Source organism: Phyllobates terribilis, unplaced genomic scaffold (genome assembly GCF_046119375.1).
Source record: "Phyllobates terribilis strain yellow unplaced genomic scaffold, ASM4611937v1 Scaffold_7__3_contigs__length_470593459, whole genome shotgun sequence".
NCBI classification, from domain to species: domain Eukaryota; kingdom Metazoa; phylum Chordata; class Amphibia; order Anura; family Dendrobatidae; genus Phyllobates; species Phyllobates terribilis.
The window spans coordinates 65784851-65808194 of NW_027362767.1; the positions used below are offsets into that span (position 1 = coordinate 65784851).

Genomic DNA, 23344 nt, shown 5'->3' on the forward strand with positions numbered 1-23344 from the left:
CTTATAATCCCCCACAGCCTCCCACACATGGTATTATAGTATCTACAGCCTCACCACCCACGGTATGATGGTCCCCACATATGGTATGATGGTGCCCCACAGCCTCAGCACAAATTGTATGGTGGACGCCCACAGCCCTCCACACACCATCTGATGCTCCCCCACATACATTATAATGGTCCCTCACTCAAGGTATCATGAACCCATCAGAATTCCCGTATACTTTATGCTGATCATCACATGCCCCCACTCACGCTGTATGATGCCTCATAGCCCAACTACACAGGGTATGACTGTTCCTGACATCATCCCAACACATGGTACAATAATCATCCTCAGCCCCCAAAACATGGTTTGATGGCTCCCCACATATAGTATGATGGTCCCACAAGCCCCCATACACAGTATGATGCTTCACATCCTCTCCCCCCACAGGTGATATGATGGCCCCCCAGAGCCTCCATACACTGTATGTTGGTCCTCCAAGTACTCCCCACACACCTTGTGATAATGGTCCTCCCACCCATGGTATGATGTTCCTCCCCCACACTGTATGATGTTCCTCCCCCACACTGTATGATGTTCCTCCCCCACACTGTATGATGTTCCTCCCCCACACTGTATGATGTTCCTCCCCCACACTGTATGATGTTCCTCCACACACTGTATGCTAGTCCTCCAAGTACTCCCCACACATATTGTGATAATGGCTCCCCCTACATGGTATGATGCCCCCCCATTTGGTATGATAGTCCCCCCTACACGGTATGATGGTCCCCCCCCATACGGTATGATGGTCCCCCCACGTGGTATGACGGTCCACCCCACGTGGTATGACGATCCACCCCACGTGGTATGATGGTCCACCCTACATGGTATGATGGTCCCCCCCACGTGGTATGATGGTCCCCCCACGTGGTATGATAATCCCCCCACGTGGTATGATAATCCCCCCACGTGGAATGATGGTTCCCCCCGACATGGCATGATGGTCCCCCCCTCGACATGGCATGATGGTCCCCCCCCCCTGAGATGGAATGATGCTAGTCCTCCAAGTACTCCCCACACACATTGTGATAATGGTCCCCTCCCACATGTTATGATGGCCCCCCCACATGTATGATAGCCCCCCCTACACACATGGTATGATGGTTTCCTCCTACACACATGGTATGATGGTCTCCCCCCTTCACACACGGTTTGATGGTCTCCCCCTTCACACACGGTTTGATGGTCTACCCCCTACACATGTTATGATGCTCTCCCCACTACACACACGTTATGATGCTCTCCCCACTACACACACGTTATGATGGTCTCCCCCCTACACACACGGTATGATGGTCTCCCCCTCTACACACACGGTATGATGGTCTCTCCCCTACACACATGGTATGATGGTCTCCCCCCTACACACACGGTATGATGGTCTCCCCCCTACACACACGATATGATGGTCTCCCCCCTACACACACGGTATGATGGTCTCCCCCCTACACACACGGTATGATGGTCTCCCCCCTACACACACGGTATGATGGTCTACCTCCTACACACACGGTATGATGGTCCCCTCAGCCTCCATCCACATGATATTATAGTCCCCCACGCATGGTCTGATGGTCCCTGCATGTAGTATGATGGTCCCTGCATGTAGTATGATGGTCCCCCATGTAGTATGATGGTCCCCTCATGTAGTATGATGGTCTCCCATGTAGTATGATGGTCCCCCCACGTGGTATGATGGTCCACCCCATGTGGTATGATCGCCCCCACGTGGTTTGATGGTTCCCACATGGTTTGATGGTCTCCCCCCACGTGGTTTGATGGTCTCCCCCCACGTGGTTTGATGGTCTCCCCCCACGTGGTTTGATGGTCTCCCCCCACGTGGTTTGATGGTCTCCCCCCACGTGGTTTGATGGTGTATCCCCCACGTGGTTTGATGGTGTATCCCCCACGTGGTTTGATGGTGTATCCCCCACGTGGTTTGATGGTGTATCCCCCACGTGGTTTGGTGTATCCCCCCACACGGTTTGATGGTCCCCCTACACACACAGTTTTATGGTCCCCCTACACACACAGTTTTATGGTCCCTTCAGCATCCATCCACGTGACATTATAGTCCCACACGCATTATCTGATGCCCCCAACACACATGGTATGATGGTCCCCCCCACGTGGTATGATGGTCCCCCCACGTGGTATGATGGTCCCCCCACGTGGCATGATGATCCCCCCCCCACATGGTATGATGGTCCTCCCACCACACACGGTTTGATGGTCTCCCCCCACACGGTTTGCTTGGTCCCCTCTGCACACACAGTTTTATGGTCCGTTCAGCCTTCATCCACGTGACATTATAGTCCCCCACGCATTGTCTGATGCCCCCAAACACAGATGGTATGATGGTTCCCCTATGTAATGTGATGGTCCCCCCTGTAGTATGATGGTCCCCCCACGTGGCATGATGGTCCCCCCACGTGGCATGATGGTCCCCCCACGTGGCATGATGGTCCCCCACATGGCATGATGGTCCCCCCCCACGTAGCATGATTGTCGCCCCTACATGGCATGATGGTCCCCCCACATGGCATGATGGTCCCCCCCCACGGTTTGATGGTCCTCCCACCACACACGGTATGATGGTGCCCCCTACACACACTGTGTATGATGGTCCTCACAGCCTCCATTCACATGACATTATAGTCCCCCACGCATGGTCTGATGCCCGAACCACACGTGACATGATGGTCCCCCCCACGTGACATGATGGTCCCCCCACATGGTATGATGGACCCCCCACTGTTTGATGGCCCTCCCACCACACACGGTTTGATGGTCTCCACCCCCCCCCACGGTTTGCTTGGTCCCCCCTACACACACCGTTTTATGGTCCCTTCAACCTCCATCCACATGACATTATAGTCCCCCACGCATTGTCTTATGCTCCCAACACACATGGTATGATGGTCCTCCATGTAGTATGATGGGTCCTCCATGTAGTATGATGGGTCCTCCATGTAGTATGATGGTCCCCCCACGTGGCATGATGGTCCCCCCACGTGGCATGATGGTCCCCCACGTGGCACGATGGTCCCCCACGTGGCATGATGGACCACCCCATGGTTTGATGGTCCTCTCACCACACATGGTTTGATGGTCTCCCCCCACACGGTTTGCTTGGTCCCCCCCTACACACACAGTTTTATGGTCCCTTCAGCCTCCATCCACATGACATTATAGTCCCCCACGCATTGTCTGATGCCCCCAACACACATGGTATGATGGTCCTCCATGTAGTATGATTGTTCCCCTATGCAGTATGATTTCCCCCCCACGTGGCATGATAGGCCCCCACGTGGCATGATGGTCGCCCCCATGTTGCATGTTGGTTGCCCCCACGTGGCATGATGGTCCCCCCCCACGTGGCTTGATGGTCGCCCCCACGTGGCATGATGGTCCCCCCCACGTGGCATGATGGTCCCCCCCACGTGGCATGATGGTCCCCCCCATGTGGCATGATGGTCGCCCCTACATGGCATGATGGTCCCCACACATGGTATGATGGACCCCCCCCCACGGTTTGATGGTCCTCCCACCACACACGGTATGATGGTCTCCCCTACACACACTGTATGATGGTCCTTACAGCCTCCATTCACATGACATTATAGTCCCCCACACATGGTCTGATGCCCCCACCACACATGGTATGATGGTCCCCCATGTAATATGATAGTCACCCATGTAGTATGATGGTCCACTCCCACGTGGTATGATGGTCGCCCCCCCCACACGGTTTGATGGTCCCTTCAGCTTCCATCCACATGACATTATAGTCCCCCATGCATGGCCTGATGCCCCCACCACACATGGTATGATGGTCTCCCCCCACCACAGTTTGATGGTCTCCCCCCACCACGGTTTGATGGTCTCCCCCCACCACGGTTTGATGGTCTCCCCCCACCACGGTTTGATGGTCTCCCCCCACCACGGTTTGATGGTCTCCCCCCGCCACGGTTTGATGGTCTCCCCCCGCCACGGTTTGATGGTCTCCCCCCACCACGGTTTGATGGTCTCCCCCCACCACGGTTTGATGGTCTCCCCCCACCACGGTTTGATGGTCTCCCCCCACCACGGTTTGATGGTCTCCCCCCACCACGGTTTGATGGTCTCCCCCCACACGGTTTGATGGTCCCTTCAGCCTCCATCCACATGACATTATAGTCCCTCACGCATGGTCTTATGCCCCCACCACACATGGTATGATGGTCCCCCATGTAGTATGATGGTCCCCCACATGGTATGATGGCCACGCCCCACACGGTTTGATGGTCTCCCCCCACACACGGTTTGATGGTCTCCCCCCACACACGGTTTGATGGTCTCCCCCCACACGGTTTGATGGTCTCCCCCCACACGGTTTGATGGTCTCCCCCCACACGGTTTGATGGTCTCCCCCCACACGGTTTGATGGTCCCTTCAGCCTCCATCCACATGACATTATAGTCCCTCACGCATGGTCTTATGCCCCCACCACACATGGTATGATGGTCCCCCATGTAGTATGATGGTCCCCCATGTAGTATGATGGTCCCCCACATGGTATGATGGCCACGCCCCACACGGTTTGATGGTCTCCCCCCACACACGGTATGATGTTCCCCACAGCCTCCATTCACATGACATTATAGTCCCCCATGCATGGTCTGATACCCCCACCACCCATGGTATGATGGTACCCCATGTAATATGATGGTCCACCCCACGTGGTATGATGGTCCACCCCACGTGGTATGATGGTCCACCCCACGTGGTATGATGGTCCACCCCACGTGGTATGATGGTCCACCCCACGTGGTTTAATTTTATGGTCCACAATACATGGTATGATGGTCCACCACGGACGGTATGATGGTCCCCTACAGCCATGGCACTCACATAATTATGGTCCCCCACAGCCCCACCAAACATGGTATGATGATCCCACACAACACCTCCATACATGGAATGATGGTCCCCCACAGCCCCTCCACACATGGTACGATGGTCCCTCATAGCTCCTCCACACATGATATAATGGTCTCCCACACATGGTATGATGGTCCCCGCCATGTAGTATGATGGTCTCCCCCCACACGGTTTGATTGTCTCCCCCCACACGGTTTGATTGTCTCCCCCCACACGGTTTGATGGTCCCTTCAGCCTCCATCCACATGACATTATAGTCCCTCACGCATGGTCTGATGCCCCCACCACACATGGTATGATGGTCCCCCATGTAGTATGATGGTCCCCCCCACATGATATGATGGTCCCCCACATGGTATGATGGTCTCCCCCCACACTGTTTGATGGTCTCCCCCCACACTGTTTGATGGTCTCCCCCCACACTGTTTGATGGTCTCCCCCCACACTGTTTGATGGTCTCCCCCCACACGGTTTGATGGTCTCCCCCCACACGGTTTGATGGTCTCCCCCCACACGGTTTGATGGTCTCCCCCCACACGGTTTGATGGTCTCCCCCCACACGGTTTGATGGTCTCCCCCCACACGGTTTGATGGTCTCCCCCCACACGGTTTGATGGTCTCCCCCCACACGGTTTGATGGTCTTCCCCCACACGGTTTGATGGTCTTCCCCCACACGGTTTGATGGTCTCCCCCCACACGGTTTGATGGTCTCCCCCCACACGGTTTGATGGTCTCCCCCCACACGGTTTGATGGTCCCCCCACACACACGGTATGATGGTCCCCACAGCCTCCATTCACATGACATTATAGTCCCCCACGCATGGTCTGATGCCCCCACCACCCATGGTATGATAGTCCCCCATGTAATATGATGGTCCCCCCCCACGTAGCATGATTGTCGCCCCTACATGGCATGATGGTCCCCCCACATGGCATGATGGTCCCCCCACATGGTATGATGGACCCCCCTCACGGTTTGATGGTCCTCCCACCACACACGGTATGATGGTGCCCCCTACACACACTGTGTATGATGGTCTTCACAGCCTCCATTCACATGACATTATAGTCCCCCACGCATGGTCTGATGCCCCCACCACACGTGACATGATGGTCCCACCATGTGACATGATGGTCCCCCCACGTGGCATGATGGTCCCCCCACATGGTATGATGGACCTCCCACTGTTTGGCCCTCCCACCACACACGGTTTGATGGTCTCCACCCCCCCCCCCCACGGTTTGCTTGGTCCCCCCTACACACACAGTTTTATGGTCCCTTCAACCTCCATCCACATGACATTATAGTCCCCCACGCATTGTCTTATGCTCCCAACACACATGGTATGATGGTCCTCCATGTAGTATGATGGGTCCTCCATGTAGTATGATGGGTCCTCCATGTAGTATGATGGGTCCCGCCACGTGGCATGATGGTCCCCCACGTGGCATGATGGTCCCCCACGTGGCATGATGGACCACCCCATGGTTTGATGGTCCTCTCACCACACATGGTTTGCTTGGTCCCCCCCTACACACACAGTTTTATGGTCCCTTCAGCCTCCATCCACATGACATTATAGTCCCCCACGCATTGTCTGATGCCCCCACCACACATAGTATGATGGTCACCCATGTAATATGATAGTCACCCATGTAGTATGATGGTCCACTCCCACGTGGTATGATGGTCGCCCCCCCCCCACGGTTTGAAGGTCCCTCCAGCTTCCATCCACATGACATTATAGTCCCCCATGCATGGCCTGATGCCCCCACCACACATGGTATGATGGTCTCCCCCCACCATGGTCTGATGGTCTCCCCCCACACAGTTTGATGGTCTCCCCCCACCATGGTTTGATGGTCTCCCCCCACCATGGTTTGATGGTCTCCCCCCACCATGGTTTGATGGTCTCCCCCCACCACGGTTTGATGGTCTCCCCCCACCACGGTTTGATGGTCTCCCCCCACCACGGTTTGATGGTCTCCCCCCACCACGGTTTGATGGTCTCCCCCCACCACGGTTTGATGGTCTCCCCCCACCACGGTTTGATGGTCTCCCCCCACCACGGTTTGATGGTCTCCCCCCACCACGGTTTGATGGTCTCCCCGCACACGGTTTGATGGTCTCCCCGCACACGGTTTGATGGTCTCCCCGCACACGGTTTGATGGTCTCCCCGCACACGGTTTGATGGTCTCCCCGCACACGGTTTGATGGTCTCCCCCCACACGGTTTGATGGTCTCCCCCCACACGGTTTGATGGTCTCCCCCCACACGGTTTGATGGTCCCTTCAGCCTCCATCCACATGACATTATAGTCCCTCACGCATGGTCTTATGCCCCCACCACACATGGTATGATGGTCCCCCATGTAGTATGATGGTCCCCCATGTAGTATGATGGTCCCCCACATGGTATGATGGCCACGCCCCACACGGTTTGATGGTCTCCCCCCACACACGGTATGATGTTCCCCACAGCCTCCATTCACATGACATTATAGTCCCCCATGCATGGTCTGATACCCCCACCACCCATGGTATGATGGTACCCCATGTAATATGATGGTCCACCCCACGTGGTATGATGGTCCACCCCACGTGGTATGATGGTCCACCCCACGTGGTTTAATTTTATGGTCCACAATACATGGTATGATGGTCCACCACGGACGGTATGATGGTCCCCTACAGCCATGGCACTCACATAATTATGGTCCCCCACAGCCCCACCAAACATGGTATGATGATCCCACACAACACCTCCATACGTGGTATGATGGTCCCCCACAGCCCCTCCACACATGGTACGATTGTCCCCCATAGCTCCTCCACACATGATATAATGGTCTCCCACACATGGTATGATGGTCCCCCACAGCCCCTCCACATATGGTATGATGGTCCCCGCCATGTAGTATGATGGTCTCCCCCCACACGGTTTGATTGTCTCCCCCCACACGGTTTGATTGTCTCCCCCCACACGGTTTGATGGTCCCTTCAGCCTCCATCCACATGACATTATAGTCCCTCACGCATGGTCTGATGCCCCCACCACACATGGTATGATGGTCCCCCATGTAGTATGATGGTCTCCCCCCACACTGTTTGATGGTCTCCCCCCACACTGTTTGATGGTCTCCTCCCACACTGTTTGATGGTCTCCTCCCACACTGTTTGATGGTCTCCCCCCACACGGTTTGATGGTCTCCCCCCACACGGTTTGATGGTCTCCCCCCACACGGTTTGATGGTCTCCCCCCACACACACGGTTTGATGGTCCCCCCCCACACACACGGTTTGATGGTCCCCCCCCACACACACGGTTTGATGGTCCCCCCACACACACGGTTTGATGGTCCCCCCACACACACGGTTTGATGGTCCCCCCCACACACACGGTTTGATGGTCCCCCCACACACACGGTTTGATGGTCCCCCCACACACACGGTTTGATGGTCCCCCCACACACACGGTTTGATGGTCCCCCCACACACACGGTTTGATGGTCCCCCCACACACACGGTTTGATGGTCCCCCCACACACACGGTATGATGGTCCCCACAGCCTCCATTCACATGACATTATAGTCCCCCATGCATGGTCTGATGCCCCCACCAACCATGGTATGATAGTCCCCCATGTAATATGATGGTCCACCCCACGTGGTATGATGGTCCACAACAGCCATGGCACTCACATAATTATGGTCCCCCACAGCCCCACCAAACATGGTATGATGATCCCACACAACACCTCCATACATGGTATGATGGTCCCCCACAGCCCCTCCACACATGGTATGATGGTCCCCCATAGTCCCTCCACACTTGATATAATGGTCTCCCACACATGGTATGTTGTTCCCCCACATCCCTTCCACATATGGTATGATGGTCCCCCACAGCCCCTCCACATATGGTATGATGTTCTCCTTCAGCCCCCCCCCACTGATATGATGGTCCACCACGCATGGTAAGATGGTCCCTCTACACATGAAAAGATGGTCCCCCACACATGGAAAGATGGTCCCCCACAGCCCCTTCATACATGGTATAATTGTCCTACACAGCCCATCTGCACCTGGCATGACCGTCCCCCACAGCCCCTCCACACACGTCATGATGATCCCCTGCAGCCGCTCCACACAAGGTATGATGGTCCCCTACAGCCTCCCCTCATGCTGTATGATGGTCCCCCACACATGGTAAGATGGTCCACCACACATGGGAAGATGGTTCCCCAAGCATGTTATGATGGTCCCCCCACATATGGTGTGATGGTCTCGCACAAACCCTCAACACACTGTTAGTCCCCTGCAGCCTCCTCACATACTATATAATTGTCCCCTACAACTTCCCTATACATGGTATGATAGTCTCCCACAGACCCCCATGGTATGATGGTCCCCCACAGTCTTCTCACACTGTATGATGGTGCCCATAAGACCCCACACATGGTAAGATTGTCCTTCTCCATGTAGTATGATGGTTCCCCCATGTAGTATGATGGTCCCCCATGTAGTATGATGGTCCCCCCACGTGGCATGATGGTCCCCCCACGTGGCATGATGGTCCCCCACGTGGCATGATGGTCCCCCACGTGGCATGATGGTCCCCCCACGTGGCATGATGGTCGCCCCTACATGGCATGATAGACCCCCCATGGTTTGATGGTCCTCCCACCACACATGGTTTGATGGTCCTCCCACCACACACGGTATGATGGTCCCCCATGTAGTATGATCGTCCAACCCACGTGGTATGATGGTCCACCCCAAGTGGTTTGATGGTTGCCCCCCACACACGGTTTGATGGTCCCTTCAGCCTCCATCCACATGACATTATAGTCCCCCACGCATGGCCTGATGCCCCCACCACACATACCACGTGGTGTGATGGTCCTCCCACGTGGCATGATGGTCCCCTCACCTGGCATGATGGTCTCACCACGTGGTATGATGGTCCCGAGAAAACACGGTTTGATGGTCGTCCCCCCCCCACACGGTTTGATGGTCGTCGTCCCCCCCCACACGGTTTGATGGTCCCCCCCCCCACAGTTTGATGGTCGCCCCCCCCCCACACGGTTTGATGGTCGTCGTCCCCCACACGGTTTGATGGTCGTCCCCCCCCCCCACACGGTTTGATGGTCGTCCCCCCCCCACACGGTTTGATGGTCGTCGTCCCCCCCCCCACACGGTTTGATGGTCGTCCCCCCCCCACACGGTTTGATGGTCGTCCCCCCCCACACGGTTTGACGGTCGTCCCCCCCCCACACACGGTTTGACGGTCGTCCCCCCCCCACACACGGTTTGACGGTCGTCCCCCCCCCCAAACACGGTTTGACGGTCGTCCCCCCCCCACACACGGTTTGACGGTCGTCCCCCCCGCACGGTTTGACGGTCGTCCCCCCCGCACGGTTTGACGGTCGTCCCCCCCGCACGGTTTGACGGTCGCCCCCCCCGCACGGTTTGACGGTCGCCCCCCCCCGCACGGTTTGACGGTCGCCCCCCCCCGCACGGTTTGACGGTCGCCCCCCCCGCACGGTTTGACGGTCGTCCCCCCCACACGGTTTGATGGTCTCCCCCCACACACACTGTATGATGGTCTCCCCCCACACGGTTTGATGGTCGTCGTCCCCCACACGGTTTGATGGTCGTCCCCCCCCCCCCCACACGGTTTGATGGTCGTCCCCCCCCCACACGGTTTGATGGTCGTCCCCCCCCCACACGGTTTGATGGTCGTCGTCCCCCCCCCCACACGGTTTGATGGTCGTCCCCCCCCCCACACGGTTTGATGGTCGTCCCCCCCCACACGGTTTGACGGTCGTCCCCCCCCCACACACGGTTTGACGGTCGTCCCCCCCCCACACACGGTTTGACGGTCGTCCCCCCCCACACACGGTTTGACGGTCGTCCCCCCCCCACACACGGTTTGACGGTCGTCCCCCCCGCACGGTTTGACGGTCGTCCCCCCCGCACGGTTTGACGGTCGTCCCCCCCGCACGGTTTGACGGTCGTCCCCCCCGCACGGTTTGACGGTCGTCCCCCCCGCACGGTTTGACGGTCGTCCCCCCCCGCACGGTTTGACGGTCGTCCCCCCCCGCACGGTTTGACGGTCGCCCCCCCCGCACGGTTTGACGGTCGCCCCCCCCGCACGGTTTGACGGTCGCCCCCCCCGCACGGTTTGACGGTCGCCCCCCCCGCACGGTTTGACGGTCGCCCCCCCCGCACGGTTTGACGGTCGCCCCCCCCGCACGGTTTGACGGTCGCCCCCCCGCACGGTTTGACGGTCGCCCCCCCTGCACGGTTTGACGGTCGCCCCCCCCGCACGGTTTGACGGTCGCCCCCCCCCGCACGGTTTGACGGTCGCCCCCCCCCGCACGGTTTGACGGTCGCCCCCCCCGCACGGTTTGACGGTCGCCCCCCCCGCACGGTTTGACGGTCGCCCCCCCCGCACGGTTTGACGGTCGCCCCCCCCGCACGGTTTGACGGTCGCCCCCCCCCGCACGGTTTGACGGTCGCCCCCCCCGCACGGTTTGACGGTCGCCCCCCCCGCACGGTTTGACGGTCGCCCCCCCCGCACGGTTTGACGGTCGCCCCCCCCGCACGGTTTGACGGTCGCCCCCCCCGCACGGTTTGACGGTCGCCCCCCCCGCACGGTTTGACGGTCGCCCCCCCCCACACGGTTTGACGGTCGTCCCCCCCACACGGTTTGATGGTCTCCCCCCACACACACTGTATGATGGTCTCCCCCCACACGGTTTGATGGTCCCCACAGCCTCCATTCACATGACATTATAGTCCCCCATGCATTGTCTGATGCCCCCACCACCCATGGTATGATTGTCCCCCATGTAATATGATTGTCCCCCATGTAATATGATTGTCCCCCCATGTGATATGATCCACCCCACGTGGTATGATGGTCCACCCCCACGTGGTATGATGGTCCACCCCCACGTGATATGATGGTCCACCCCCACGTGGTTTGATGGTCCACCCCCACGTGGTTTGATGGTCCACCCCCACGTGGTTTGATGGTTCACCCCCACGTGGCATGCTGGTCACCCCCACATGGCATGATGGTCCCCCCACATGGTATGATGGACCCCCCCACATGGCATGATGGTTCTCACACGGTTTGATGTCCACCCCATACGGTTTGATAGTCCCAGACAGTCCCCACAGCTCCACCGCTGATGGTATGATGGTCTCCCATACATGATATGATGTTCCTATCAACTCCTCCACACACTGTATCATGGTTCCCACAGCTCCCCACACAAGTTGTGATAATCCCCCATAACACCGTCACAAATGGTATGATGGTCCCCCACAGCCTCCCCACACATGGTATGATCTCCCCTACTGCCTCCCCACACATGGTATGATGGTCCCGTACAACCTCCCCACACTTGGCATGATGGCCCCCCCACACTCACCTCCCACAAACTGTATGATGATCCCCCCCCCCCACAGCCTCCCCGCACACATTACAGTCCCCCACACACTGCGTGATGGTTCCCCACACACTGCGTGATGGTTCCCCACACACTGCGTGATGGTTCCCCACACACTGCGTGATGGTTCCCCACACACTGCGTGATGGTCCCCCACACATGGTTTGATGGTCCTTGACAGTCTTCCATGCACGGTATGATGATCCCCCACAGCTACTCCCCACACAATATGATGGTCCCCTATAGCCTCCCCACACACTGTATGATGGTCCCACACACACTGTATGACAGTCCCCCACACATGGTATGATTGGTCTACTAGTGTTGAGTGAGTATGTTCTATTAACCCTTTCGCTGAGTATGCTTGGGCCGAGCTCCGAGTATTTACAGCTGCTCGGTGATAAGGTTAAATCGCTCCCGTGTGCATGATTTGCAACTGTTTGACAGCTTTATTACATGTGAGGAATGTGTAAGAAATAGACCCTAGTCCCTACACATGGTATGTTTAGTCCTAGCTGTCCCCCCACACACTGTATGATGCTCCCTCACACACAGTATGATGGTTCCCCACAGTCCCCAACGCACGGCGTGATGGTCCCCCAACGCACGGCGTGATGGTCCCCCAACGCACGGCGTGATGGTCCTCCACATATGGTAAAATGACCCCCCACACATATAAAGATGGTCCCTCACATATGGTAAAATGAACCCCCACACATATAAAGATGGTCCCTCACATGTGGTATAATGGGTCTCCACACACTGTGTGATGGTTCTCCACATATGGAAAAATGACCCCCCTCACATATGGTATGATGGTCCCCCACATGGTATGATGGTCTTGCACAGCCCCCCACACATAGTATGATGGTCCCCCACGCACTGTATGTTGGTCCTGATCCCTCACGCACGGTATGATGGTCCTCCACATATGGTAACATGACCCCCCCCCCCCCATACATGGTAAGATGGTCCCCACACACAGAAAGATAGTCCTCACATACGATAACATGGTCCCCCCACACACGGTATGATGATCCCCCAGAAATAGTATGATGGTCCCCACATCCACTGTCCCCCATGCACAGTATAATGGTCCACAACGCACGGTAAAATGGTCCCCCACAGCCTCCACACACACTGTATAATGGTCCCCTTCAGTCTTCCCACACACTGTATGATGGTTTCTCACAGCCTCCCCACACACTGTATGATGGTCCCCACATACGGTATGATGGTCCCCCACACATGGTTTGATTGGCTTCCACACAAGGAATTATCGTCGCCCCCCCACACTGTATGATGATCCCCCACACACAGCATGATAATCCAGCACGCGCAGTATTATGGTCCCCTACAGTCCTCCATGCATGGTATGATGGTCCCCCATGCATGGTATGATGGTCCCCCACATATGGTAAAATGACCCCACACACAAGGTAAGATGGTTTCCACATATGGTAAGATGGTTTGTTAGTCTCCAACAGTCCCCCATGGTGGTCCCCCACAGCTACTCAACACATGGTATGATGGTCCCCCACGCACAGTATGATGGTTCCTCGCAACCTCCCCACACACAGTTTGATGGTCACCCACACATGGTAAGATGGTCCCCAACACACAGAATGATGGCCCCCACACTCGGGTCCTCCACAGTCCCCCATGAATGTCAAGATCCCTTCACAGCCTTACCACGCATGGTGTGATGGTCCCGCACGCACGGTGTGATGGTCCCGCACGCACGGTGTGATGGTCCCGCACAGCCTGCCACGTACGGTGTGATGGTCCTCCACAGCCTGCCACGTACGGTGTGATGGTCCCCCACGCATTGTGTGATGGTCTTGCACAGCCTGCCACACATGGTATGATGGTCCCCAACACACTGTATGATGGTCCCCTACAGCTCTTCTACACAATGTATGATGGTCTTGCACAGCCCCTCACACATGGTATTATGGTCCCTCACACTGTATGATGGACCCCCCTACAATAAGATGGTCCTCCCACATGGTAAGATGGTTCCACCACAGCCTCGCATGCACATATGATGGTCCCCCACAGCTACTCCACACATGGTATGATGGCTTCCAAAGCTCCCTCCAGTTTGTGGTATGAGGGTCCCTCACAGTCTTCTTCACAAAATATGAAGCCCCAATACAGTTTTATGGCCTCCACAGTTTCTCATCACAAGTAGTGACCAACGAAATAAAATGACAATCTACTCAACCAGTCCTGTTTTGCCAATGAGCTGCTTTGTTCTGTACTGTGTGTGGATTGAGGCTTCAAGCAATAGGTGCAATCTAGTGATGTCATCGTGTCTGCTGCCCCGAGACTCAGACACACAGGCTGAATGGTGGCATAGAGAGAAGATGGCTCCTTCCTCCACTATAACTCACTGTAATATGTATCCTGAGGCTGCAGTTACCATTGAAACGGAGTCACCTGGTATGGTGGGTGGCGGTGAAATTTGTGACAAGGCCCCCCTACCAGATTATGGGCACTATAGTGTCCACATGGTCAGCCACTGTTGCCGGTATGCTACTGCTCCTATATAAAAGAATACTAGACAGCTTGCAGTACCATTCATGGCCACTACGCTGTGATCCCTTCAATCAGCTGATTGATGAGAGTTCTGTTAGTCGGACCCTCGTGTACTTGATATTGTTGGCCTGTCCTACAGATAGGTCACAGACAATCCTTTTAATATAATCCTGCTGCTCAATTTCTAGTGTAGTATGCTGACTATAAATGACAGCGTAGCCATGATTCCAGGATTTATCCATCATGGTTATATATATTTTATGTATATTAAATAATTTATTTTTTTTCAGTAACAAAGGAATGGAGCATCTTCTCAGCATGAAGTGTAAGAACGTGGTGCCGGTATACGACCTCCTGCTGGAAATGCTGAACGCACACACTCTGCGGGACCACAGGAAGCAGATGTCCCCCGCTAGTTACAGTGCCAAAACGCAAAGTGACGGTAGGGAAGCGGTGGCGCAGCCGCCTCAATAACCCACCAAGGATCGGCCTAATGTAAGAGGATGTGCTAGAACAAAGCCTGAACCTGTTTACAAGCCGCCCCTCACGGGAAACGATGAAGACTTTATACAATTTATATAGTTGTTTTGAAAAGATGAAACTTTCTTTTTAGGGAATCTCAGGTGATTTGCTCAATTTGTATTTTTTTGTATATATCTGATTGGCAGCACCAAGCCTTATACTTATTTCTGCACCGTGTATTGTGACGTGATGCTACAAGTTGGAAGAATGCTTTCGAGGGGTATGTCCAGTGGTGGCTACTTGTGGCCATTATGTAGAGACCAAGGTGCCCAACATCCCCGCACTAATTCTACCATCTAGGACCTCTTCTGTCCCAGGACTTAGTATTCCTGAGGATGTTAGCCAGCCAAAAAAAGGAAAAAAATGACATTTTGTCTGTGCCATGGTATTTTAGCCCCTCATTATGCCAATTATTCCAGAAGCTTAAAATAAAGAGTCTGGGACCTAATGGAATATTGTAAAGGAACCTCTCGCCTACAATAATGTGGTCTTATGGGGTAGTGGGGATTTTGGGACCGCTTTGGTGCCAGGGCCCAGGTACGGCTGCCACCTCTGCACCCCCTTTAGCTGCACCGCTGGTTTCTCTGATGTTTTCCTTTTTATTGTTCTGCAAAATCCGTTTTCAAGTCAATGAAGTAGTCGTGCAGTTTGCCGGAATCTCCATGAAACCTTAGCTCTATGTCAAAAACATCCAAAAATGTACGAATAAACGGGAATACCAGGTAAATCTAAGGGAGGATTTACCATGTGTATCCCGTGATTGTGGCAAGTATTGCATTGCATTTTTTTTTGCAGCCTCTTGATTCACTATTGGTACATACAAATGTATCCGAAAAGGCCATATTCTAAGGTTAAAAAAGGGTCTTCCAACTTTGGGAACTTTTTTTTGCTTATATTTGGGGCAAAAAATAACATCCCCCCCCCCCTTCTATAGCCTCTGTGTTGCACTGTGTATTGCTGGCTGCAGAATGAGTTAACTGAGAATCTGTCAGTAAGCTCACTATGACGGTCTGACAGGGAGTTTGTAATTCTTTTTATCTGTGTCTTTCTGAGCTCCTCTCAGCTGATTTATGACCAAAGACCACATCAAAGGTGAATGTGCAGGGAAAGAAAGAGCCTGTAAAAGCAAAACTGTGCACAATATTTAGTGCAACCCAATTGCAAAAATTATTTTTAGCACCAAATACTTGTATTTAAGTAAAAAAAAAAGTCACCAAAGGTGGACAACTCTTTTAAGTCAATAAGCAATCACTATAACATTCTGTAAAATCCTGTGTGTCTTTATAGGTTACATAACATAAAACTGTCAAATTAGAAAGAAGCAGGGAGTGGATGGAGGAGAGTAGGATCAGACTACACAAAGTGTTTGTAGTCTGTCACCATGGAGACACATAGATAGACATAGAAGCTGTAGACAAAAAAATGAATTTAAAAAAAAGTAAGAGAATTTTTAATAACAAAGTTGCTTTACTTATTATTTTAGGTGCGTGATGCAATAAATAATTCCAAAAGTTGGCATAACCCTTAATCTTAAATTGTACATTTACCAGGTCGTCACTTTTTCTTGTTTTTTTTTTCATGGGGCGCTATTTCCCGCAGTTGGTTATGGTCTGGCTGATACAACAATAACCATATCTTACAGGGCGCCTGATGGAAAAGCTCCGTCACCCTGTAGTGCAGACGTATTAGCAAAGGGAGAGCTGAAATCAGAAGTTATTTTTATAAACTCAATACAAAGTTCTACCCTTAAAGTGGGAATGACTGAAAGCCACTTGGACTCATGGCCAGAAAGGCAATGTGTTACTTACTGCTCATTCCCATGTATTCCAAGTACTTTCTTTTGATGTCACTGAAAAATGACCACCTCCAGCTTTTTAAAGGGGATCTGTCACCAGATTTTACAATACAATGAGAGAGCTTTAGGAGTCCAGCTGTACAGTCTCCGCCCACACAGCCAGACTGACAGCTTGTACTGAGCAGTGTGAGATCTCAGCAGCAGCAGGGAGGAGGGACACTGAGGAGTTGTCAATCTGGTGGATAGATGGAGATTTGAGTTCAAATTTTCTGAAAGCATCATACAGCCAATTTTGACAGTAAAAATCACCCTGCAACATGATTCTTTAGGTCAGTACGGTTATAGCAATACCAGACTTAAATAGTTAAAAAAAATAAATAAAAAAAAAAATTCAGACCTTTGCAAAATAATAGAAATAGTTAGGCATCTGAGGAGATGGTGACAAAAGCCAAATGTATATTTTTCTGTTGCTGGAGCTGTGTGAGGGCTAGCTTTTTATGGGATGAGCTGGTTTTTTTTCACCATTTTGGGTAGATGCGCTTTCATGGCTTTTTGTTCACACCTTTTTAGAAAAAAAGGGAAGACTGGAAGACGCCATTTTGGGCAGTTCCTAAAATGTTTTTTTTCTTTATTTTTGGATTGGGAAAAGGACGATATCAATTGTAATATTCCACATTCTTAAAAAAAACTTTTTTTTAATTAACTTTCACTTATTCTTTTAGTCCCGGGGTACTGGAAACTGTGATTGTTTGATCGCTTGTACTAAAGAGTGCAATACTTATGTAATGCAACGTATAGTAAAAAATGGCGATCTCACATGAAGCCTAGCCAAGGGAAGAATAGCAGCGATGGGGGTCATTAGTAGGACCCTGACTGCTCTGGTAACCCATCGGCACCCATCGCATCACAGGGGGAAAAGTGTGCAATGGTCGCCCAAACAATAGCAGCTGCATGGATTTAACCATTTAAGTGCTGTCAGAAATTAGCAGCAGCATCTAAACGGTCAAACAGCAGCGAATGGAGCAAGCCCTGGTTGCTGCTGATAGAGGGTAGTGCAGCAAGGACTTATGGGTCAAAGCCTGATCCCGCGTTCACTCGCCATATGGATTATTGCTTTCCTATTTGCCAATGTTGGAAAAGAACAAGCATTGCTGCTCTTGGACATTTGCTGTTAGAGGGTGGTGCTGGGTAATGGAGCCATTGCCATGCACCTGCAAGGAGTTAAGGATATATTCACATGTAGCAAAAATGCAGCGGCTTTTACTCCGATTTCTTAGGGTTCTTTCACACTGCATTCGTTGGTCCCTTACAGGGCTTACGTCTGAACACCCCGCAAAACGAGATTCGGGCGTAGGCACTGACAGAGTGAGCGTGCGCTCTGTCGTGCATCATTTTCGGGCATGTATGCCTACTGGAGGTGGACACTCGGACATAGTAGACTGTGTTGGGGTGTTAGTCTTTAGTAGGCGTACACTGCCAAAAATGATGCACGACAGAGCGCACGTTCACAGTCGGCCCCATTATAGTCTATGGCCCCGCTGGTGCATCCCGTTTTGCAGGGGTTCGGGCGTGAGCCCCAACATGACCAACGAACGTGTGCCTGAGCGCAGTGCAAACACCTCTAGAATATCATGTGCTATACACTGTTGCAGATTTTCTGTAAGAGAATGTGTATCATCTTGCGGTAAATCGGCAGCAGTTTATGGTGCATCAGATTCTAGGAAATCTCACTCATGCACTCGTCAATTTATACTTTTGGAGGTTGGTGCAAAATTCACCCTTTACAATTCAAAAGGTTTACGGCTTACCCTCTCCTTCATTGCCGATGGTAATACTGCTGCAGATATCACTGTGGGAGGTCCACAGTAAATATTTATTGGGAATGTACCCTCTACAGGAACCAGCTGAGTATCAGTGTATTTTTGGCAATTCTCCATGGCAGAAAAACATGCGAAATAGGTATCTACCCTGTAAGTCAATATCTGACCCTTCAACAAGCCTTCGAGCCTGACCAGGGATAAGGTCCAAGATAGCAACACATCTACAGACAGCTGTTTTGGGCGGCCTGAGACAGCTGCCGGTGGCTGATTTTCTGGCTTCTTGGTCTTGTGGCAAGGCTTGTTATAGGGTCAGATGTTGATTTTTGCTGTACCTTTCCTAGTTGATACTAGTGGACATATATTCGTATGTAATTGTTCCCTTCCAGAGGGTCACCTAGAGGCAGAGGGATTCGTCTGGAGCACACGTCAAACTCCGGCCCGTGGGCCAAATCTGGCCCGCAGGGTAGTTTTATTTGGAACTCGACACCAGAACTACCACCTCTATGTAGGGCCATTATTCTGTATGGAGGACTATGTGGGGCCATTATTCTGTATGGAGGACTATGTGGGGCCATTATTCTGTATGGAGGACTATGTGAAGCCCATTATACTGTATGGAGCACTATGTGAGGCCCATTATTCTGTATGGAGCACTATGTGAGGCCCATTATTCTGTATGGAGGACTTTGTGGGGCCATTATTCTGTATGGAGGACTATGTGGGGCCATCATACTGTATGGAGGACTATGTGAAGCCCATTATTCTGTATGGAGGACTGTGTGGGGCCCATTATTCTGTATGGAGGACTGTGTGGGGCCCATTATACTGTATGGAGGACTATGTGGGGCCCATTATTCTGTATGGAGGACTATGCGGGGCCCATTATTCTGTATGGAGGACTGTGCGGGGCCCATTATATTGTATGGAGGATTGTGCGGGGCCCATTATACTGTATGGAGGACTGTGCGGGGCCCATTATTCTGTATGGAGGACTGTGTGGGGCCCATTATTCTGTATGGAGGACTATGTGGGGCCCATTATACTGTATGGAGGACTATGTGGGGTCCATTATTCTGTATACTGGTTGGCCTGTGACTTTGACCAAATTTTTCATTTTGGCCCTCTGTGCTTTAGCTTGACATCCCTGGTCTAGAGGCAGAGGAGTTCGTCTAGAGGCACAAGGGGTCTAGCTTAGAGGCAGAAGGGTCTACGGTTTCCTAAGGCTAGAGCTAGATCAAGATTTTTCTACCAGTCTATGGAAATTTTTTAACAAAGATATTTCTTTTTTAAGTCTCAATTTGGAAACTCCTCACACAGAGAGCGCGGATGTGTTCTGATGTACCGTACGTGGCTTCTTGGCAGAAAGCCTTGAACTACCCAAAGACAACCACCTGAAAAATTATGTTTAGAACCGGTGGCGGTAGTGAAAGCATTTTATCTTGCCAGCAGGTGATACTTTGCCTAAACAATCGGGGCACATTATGCTCGGGCTTTTTGGAGATTCTAGCGGACTGTACAGGGGATTGTGAGTGACATTTGGAAACAATGTGCTTTATTTTAGACTGGATTTTAATTGAATGTCTAAAACAGCTGTGACAAATCTACCTCTATTGTACAGAACAAATGTGCCGTTCAGCTGCTTTTTGGGGGACTAAGGGGAGCAAAAATATCAATTATGTACTTTTTTTTTTGTATTGCTATTTTTGTCATTTTTGTGAAATGTTTAAAAAAAGGAAAATTCAAGTTATAGAAAGTGATGTATATATAACGTGTGTTCAATTATTCTGCTTATCGGAATTGTGCCTTTTTGATCCTAAAAGAGAATGTCCTCCCTTAAACATAATTTTTATTTTTTTTTTTTAATTTTGGATTATACTGATTATAAATAATATAAATAATGTATTAAGAAATTAGAGCACCAAACTTCTGATACAGAGCTCCAAACACCCTGCATAGACTGGTAAAGGTGACCCGCTGCTTATCAGCAGTCACCACTAGAGGGAGCTGGAAACTATGTTATGGCCTAGTATCAGCTGAGTATAATATGTATGAGATCCCCCTACTGGTGGCAGCAGGTAGCGCATCACCACTACAGCTAGTGATTGGCTACAGCAGTCACATGTCTACTTGGATCAAGCAGTGCATGAAAGACAGGCGTGGTGAGGTGTTAGGAAGGTGAGATTTTATTAATTTTTAAATTCTTTTTCACCTTTTTTTTAAATGTGTCTCTGGAAAATCCCTTTAACTACACCACGCAGGGTATTTGGAGTAGTCACGCCTGTATTTTTTTTATTCCAAAATAGATTAAAAACTTTAAAGGGGCTCTCTGCTCAAATGATACATGTAATAGAGGGGAGCTATGCTGTTAAAACAAGGTACACTCTCCCCCGCAGTGTGCTCTGACCGTCTCTGCTGGGCCAGAAGTGGGGACTTCTCACCGACCACCACTGATCCGGTCGTTGATCACCGTCCCGGACCAGCAGAGATGATTGGAGCAGCAGCGGACTGTGGGTTCTGAGTATGCCTTGTTATAAGCATGGCTCAGCTCAGGCAGGTTTATTATTTGGGTAGAGAACCCCTTTAACTTGCACAGTTTGACACATCTAATAAAGAACCAGATCTAATGTTGCAGAATGGAGACTTTAAAGTGAAGATCCAGTTTGGCGCCATCTATTGTATTTCGAGAGACTCTCCATTATAGAATCATCACAATTGCTCTCATTACAAGCGGTCGTGACCAGGACTTAGAAATCTGCTATATCCCTGCAGGCGCCAGTTCTAGCAGTCTGTATTCTGCAAATTGTGTGACGCCGGTGACAACAAACCCCCTGTAGTGGGAGCAGTTCTGACGAGGGGCTTTCTCGTAAGACAATTAATGCTGTAGTGATGGGACTGCGGAGCTGGGATTCATTATATAGACCACGTTCAAGCTGTCCGACACCAAATTTCTAGAATGACGATCATTTGGGTAACGGTGGATGTTGTGTGCGATGTAAAGACATTAAAAGTTCTGGGTTTTTTGTCTGACTTTGGCTTTAGCGTTTCTTTTGGTTTAAATCATTTAGAATTTCTTCTAGAATCTTTAGTGAAGAATTGGCGTCCACCAAGTTTATCCGGCGCGATGAACACCGGGATCAAGAGCAAGTGGCGCCATCAGCATCACAATGTAACAAGGACGATAAAGGAAAACTAAAAGCTTCAGAAGACTGCGGGAAAGTCTGATAAAAAAACAGTAATACCTGCTTTAACACAAGGGGAAGATCTTTGGCTTGCTGTCAGTGAGTGGGAACACTTCTCTAAATTGATTGCTTTTCTGTAGCAACTTTGCACACCATAAAACGAACCCCCCCTAACCAAGGGAACCCCCCAACTCTGTTCTTGTAATTACATGGGCTGCCTGTCATCAGAACACTAGCTTTGCCCTGACTAGGTGTCACAGATGTGTCAGATATGACAGACAGTCGCCCTGCATTTGGCAGCAGGAGATCTCTTCCTTTGTCATTACAGACACCTTCTTAGAAGCTGTCTCACTCTAGGACCCAGCGACCACCCCCCTCCTGCTCTAATTAACACTCTGGAACCTTCAGTCTGCTTTAGGGCAGCGCCGGTGATATTCACATGTTTCCTTGTGAAAGCTTGGAGCAACTGTAGTTCTTACTTTCTCTCTGGTGCTAAGAGGACGTGGGTGCAATCTCTCTGAAGTCGGCTCAAGCTAAGGTACTTTCCCCCGTGTCTGTCTACCTTGTTGCCTTTAGTTATTAGAGGGGATTGACTAGCGCTCATCCCACCCCCCTTCCCTAACCAGGGCCTAGCACTGGGTAAATACAGGGTTTTAGGTTCCTGTGCGGCAATTTGTGAGGAACCAATATAGGGACGAGAGAGGAGACAGGGTGATATCAGATCAGCCTAGGATGTCTCCACTTCCCCTTATCCCTTTGTGTTGCACTTAGTCTTTCCCACGCCTTGCGTGACACTAGGTCAGCGCCCGCAGACTGAGGTTCTGTATTATCTATATTTATCAAGCCTCATTTATCAAAAAATAAAAAGTGATTGCTTTGCTGCGATTGGCTGCAATGTGCAACATTTATAAGTCTTCCCCCATTGTATCACTCATCTGGTATGAGTTACAGCTCTACAGTTACCTGCAATTAGAATTCTGCTGGTTGCTATTGGAAACAGACAACAAATATGTAGTCAGACACACCCCTCAGTTGTAGAATTGTACTTTT

At 51.8% G+C, this 23344-nt stretch overlaps 1 protein-coding gene across 3 annotated transcripts in view; it reads left to right on the forward strand.

Moving 5' to 3' along the window:
• Positions 1–22134, forward strand: part of ESR2 (estrogen receptor 2) — an 83983-nt gene extending 61849 nt beyond the window's left edge. For 2 of the 3 annotated variants that reach the window (XM_073638683.1, XM_073638682.1), the window contains exon 8: positions 15269–22132. In XM_073638683.1, the coding sequence (XP_073494784.1) occupies positions 15269–15452 (184 nt within the window). In that variant the 3' untranslated portion in view covers positions 15453–22132. Of the gene's footprint in view, positions 1–15268 lie in introns of all 3 variants that reach the window. The other variant, XM_073638684.1, reaches the window with a different exon arrangement.
• The last annotated feature ends 1210 nt before the right edge of the window (positions 22135–23344 follow it).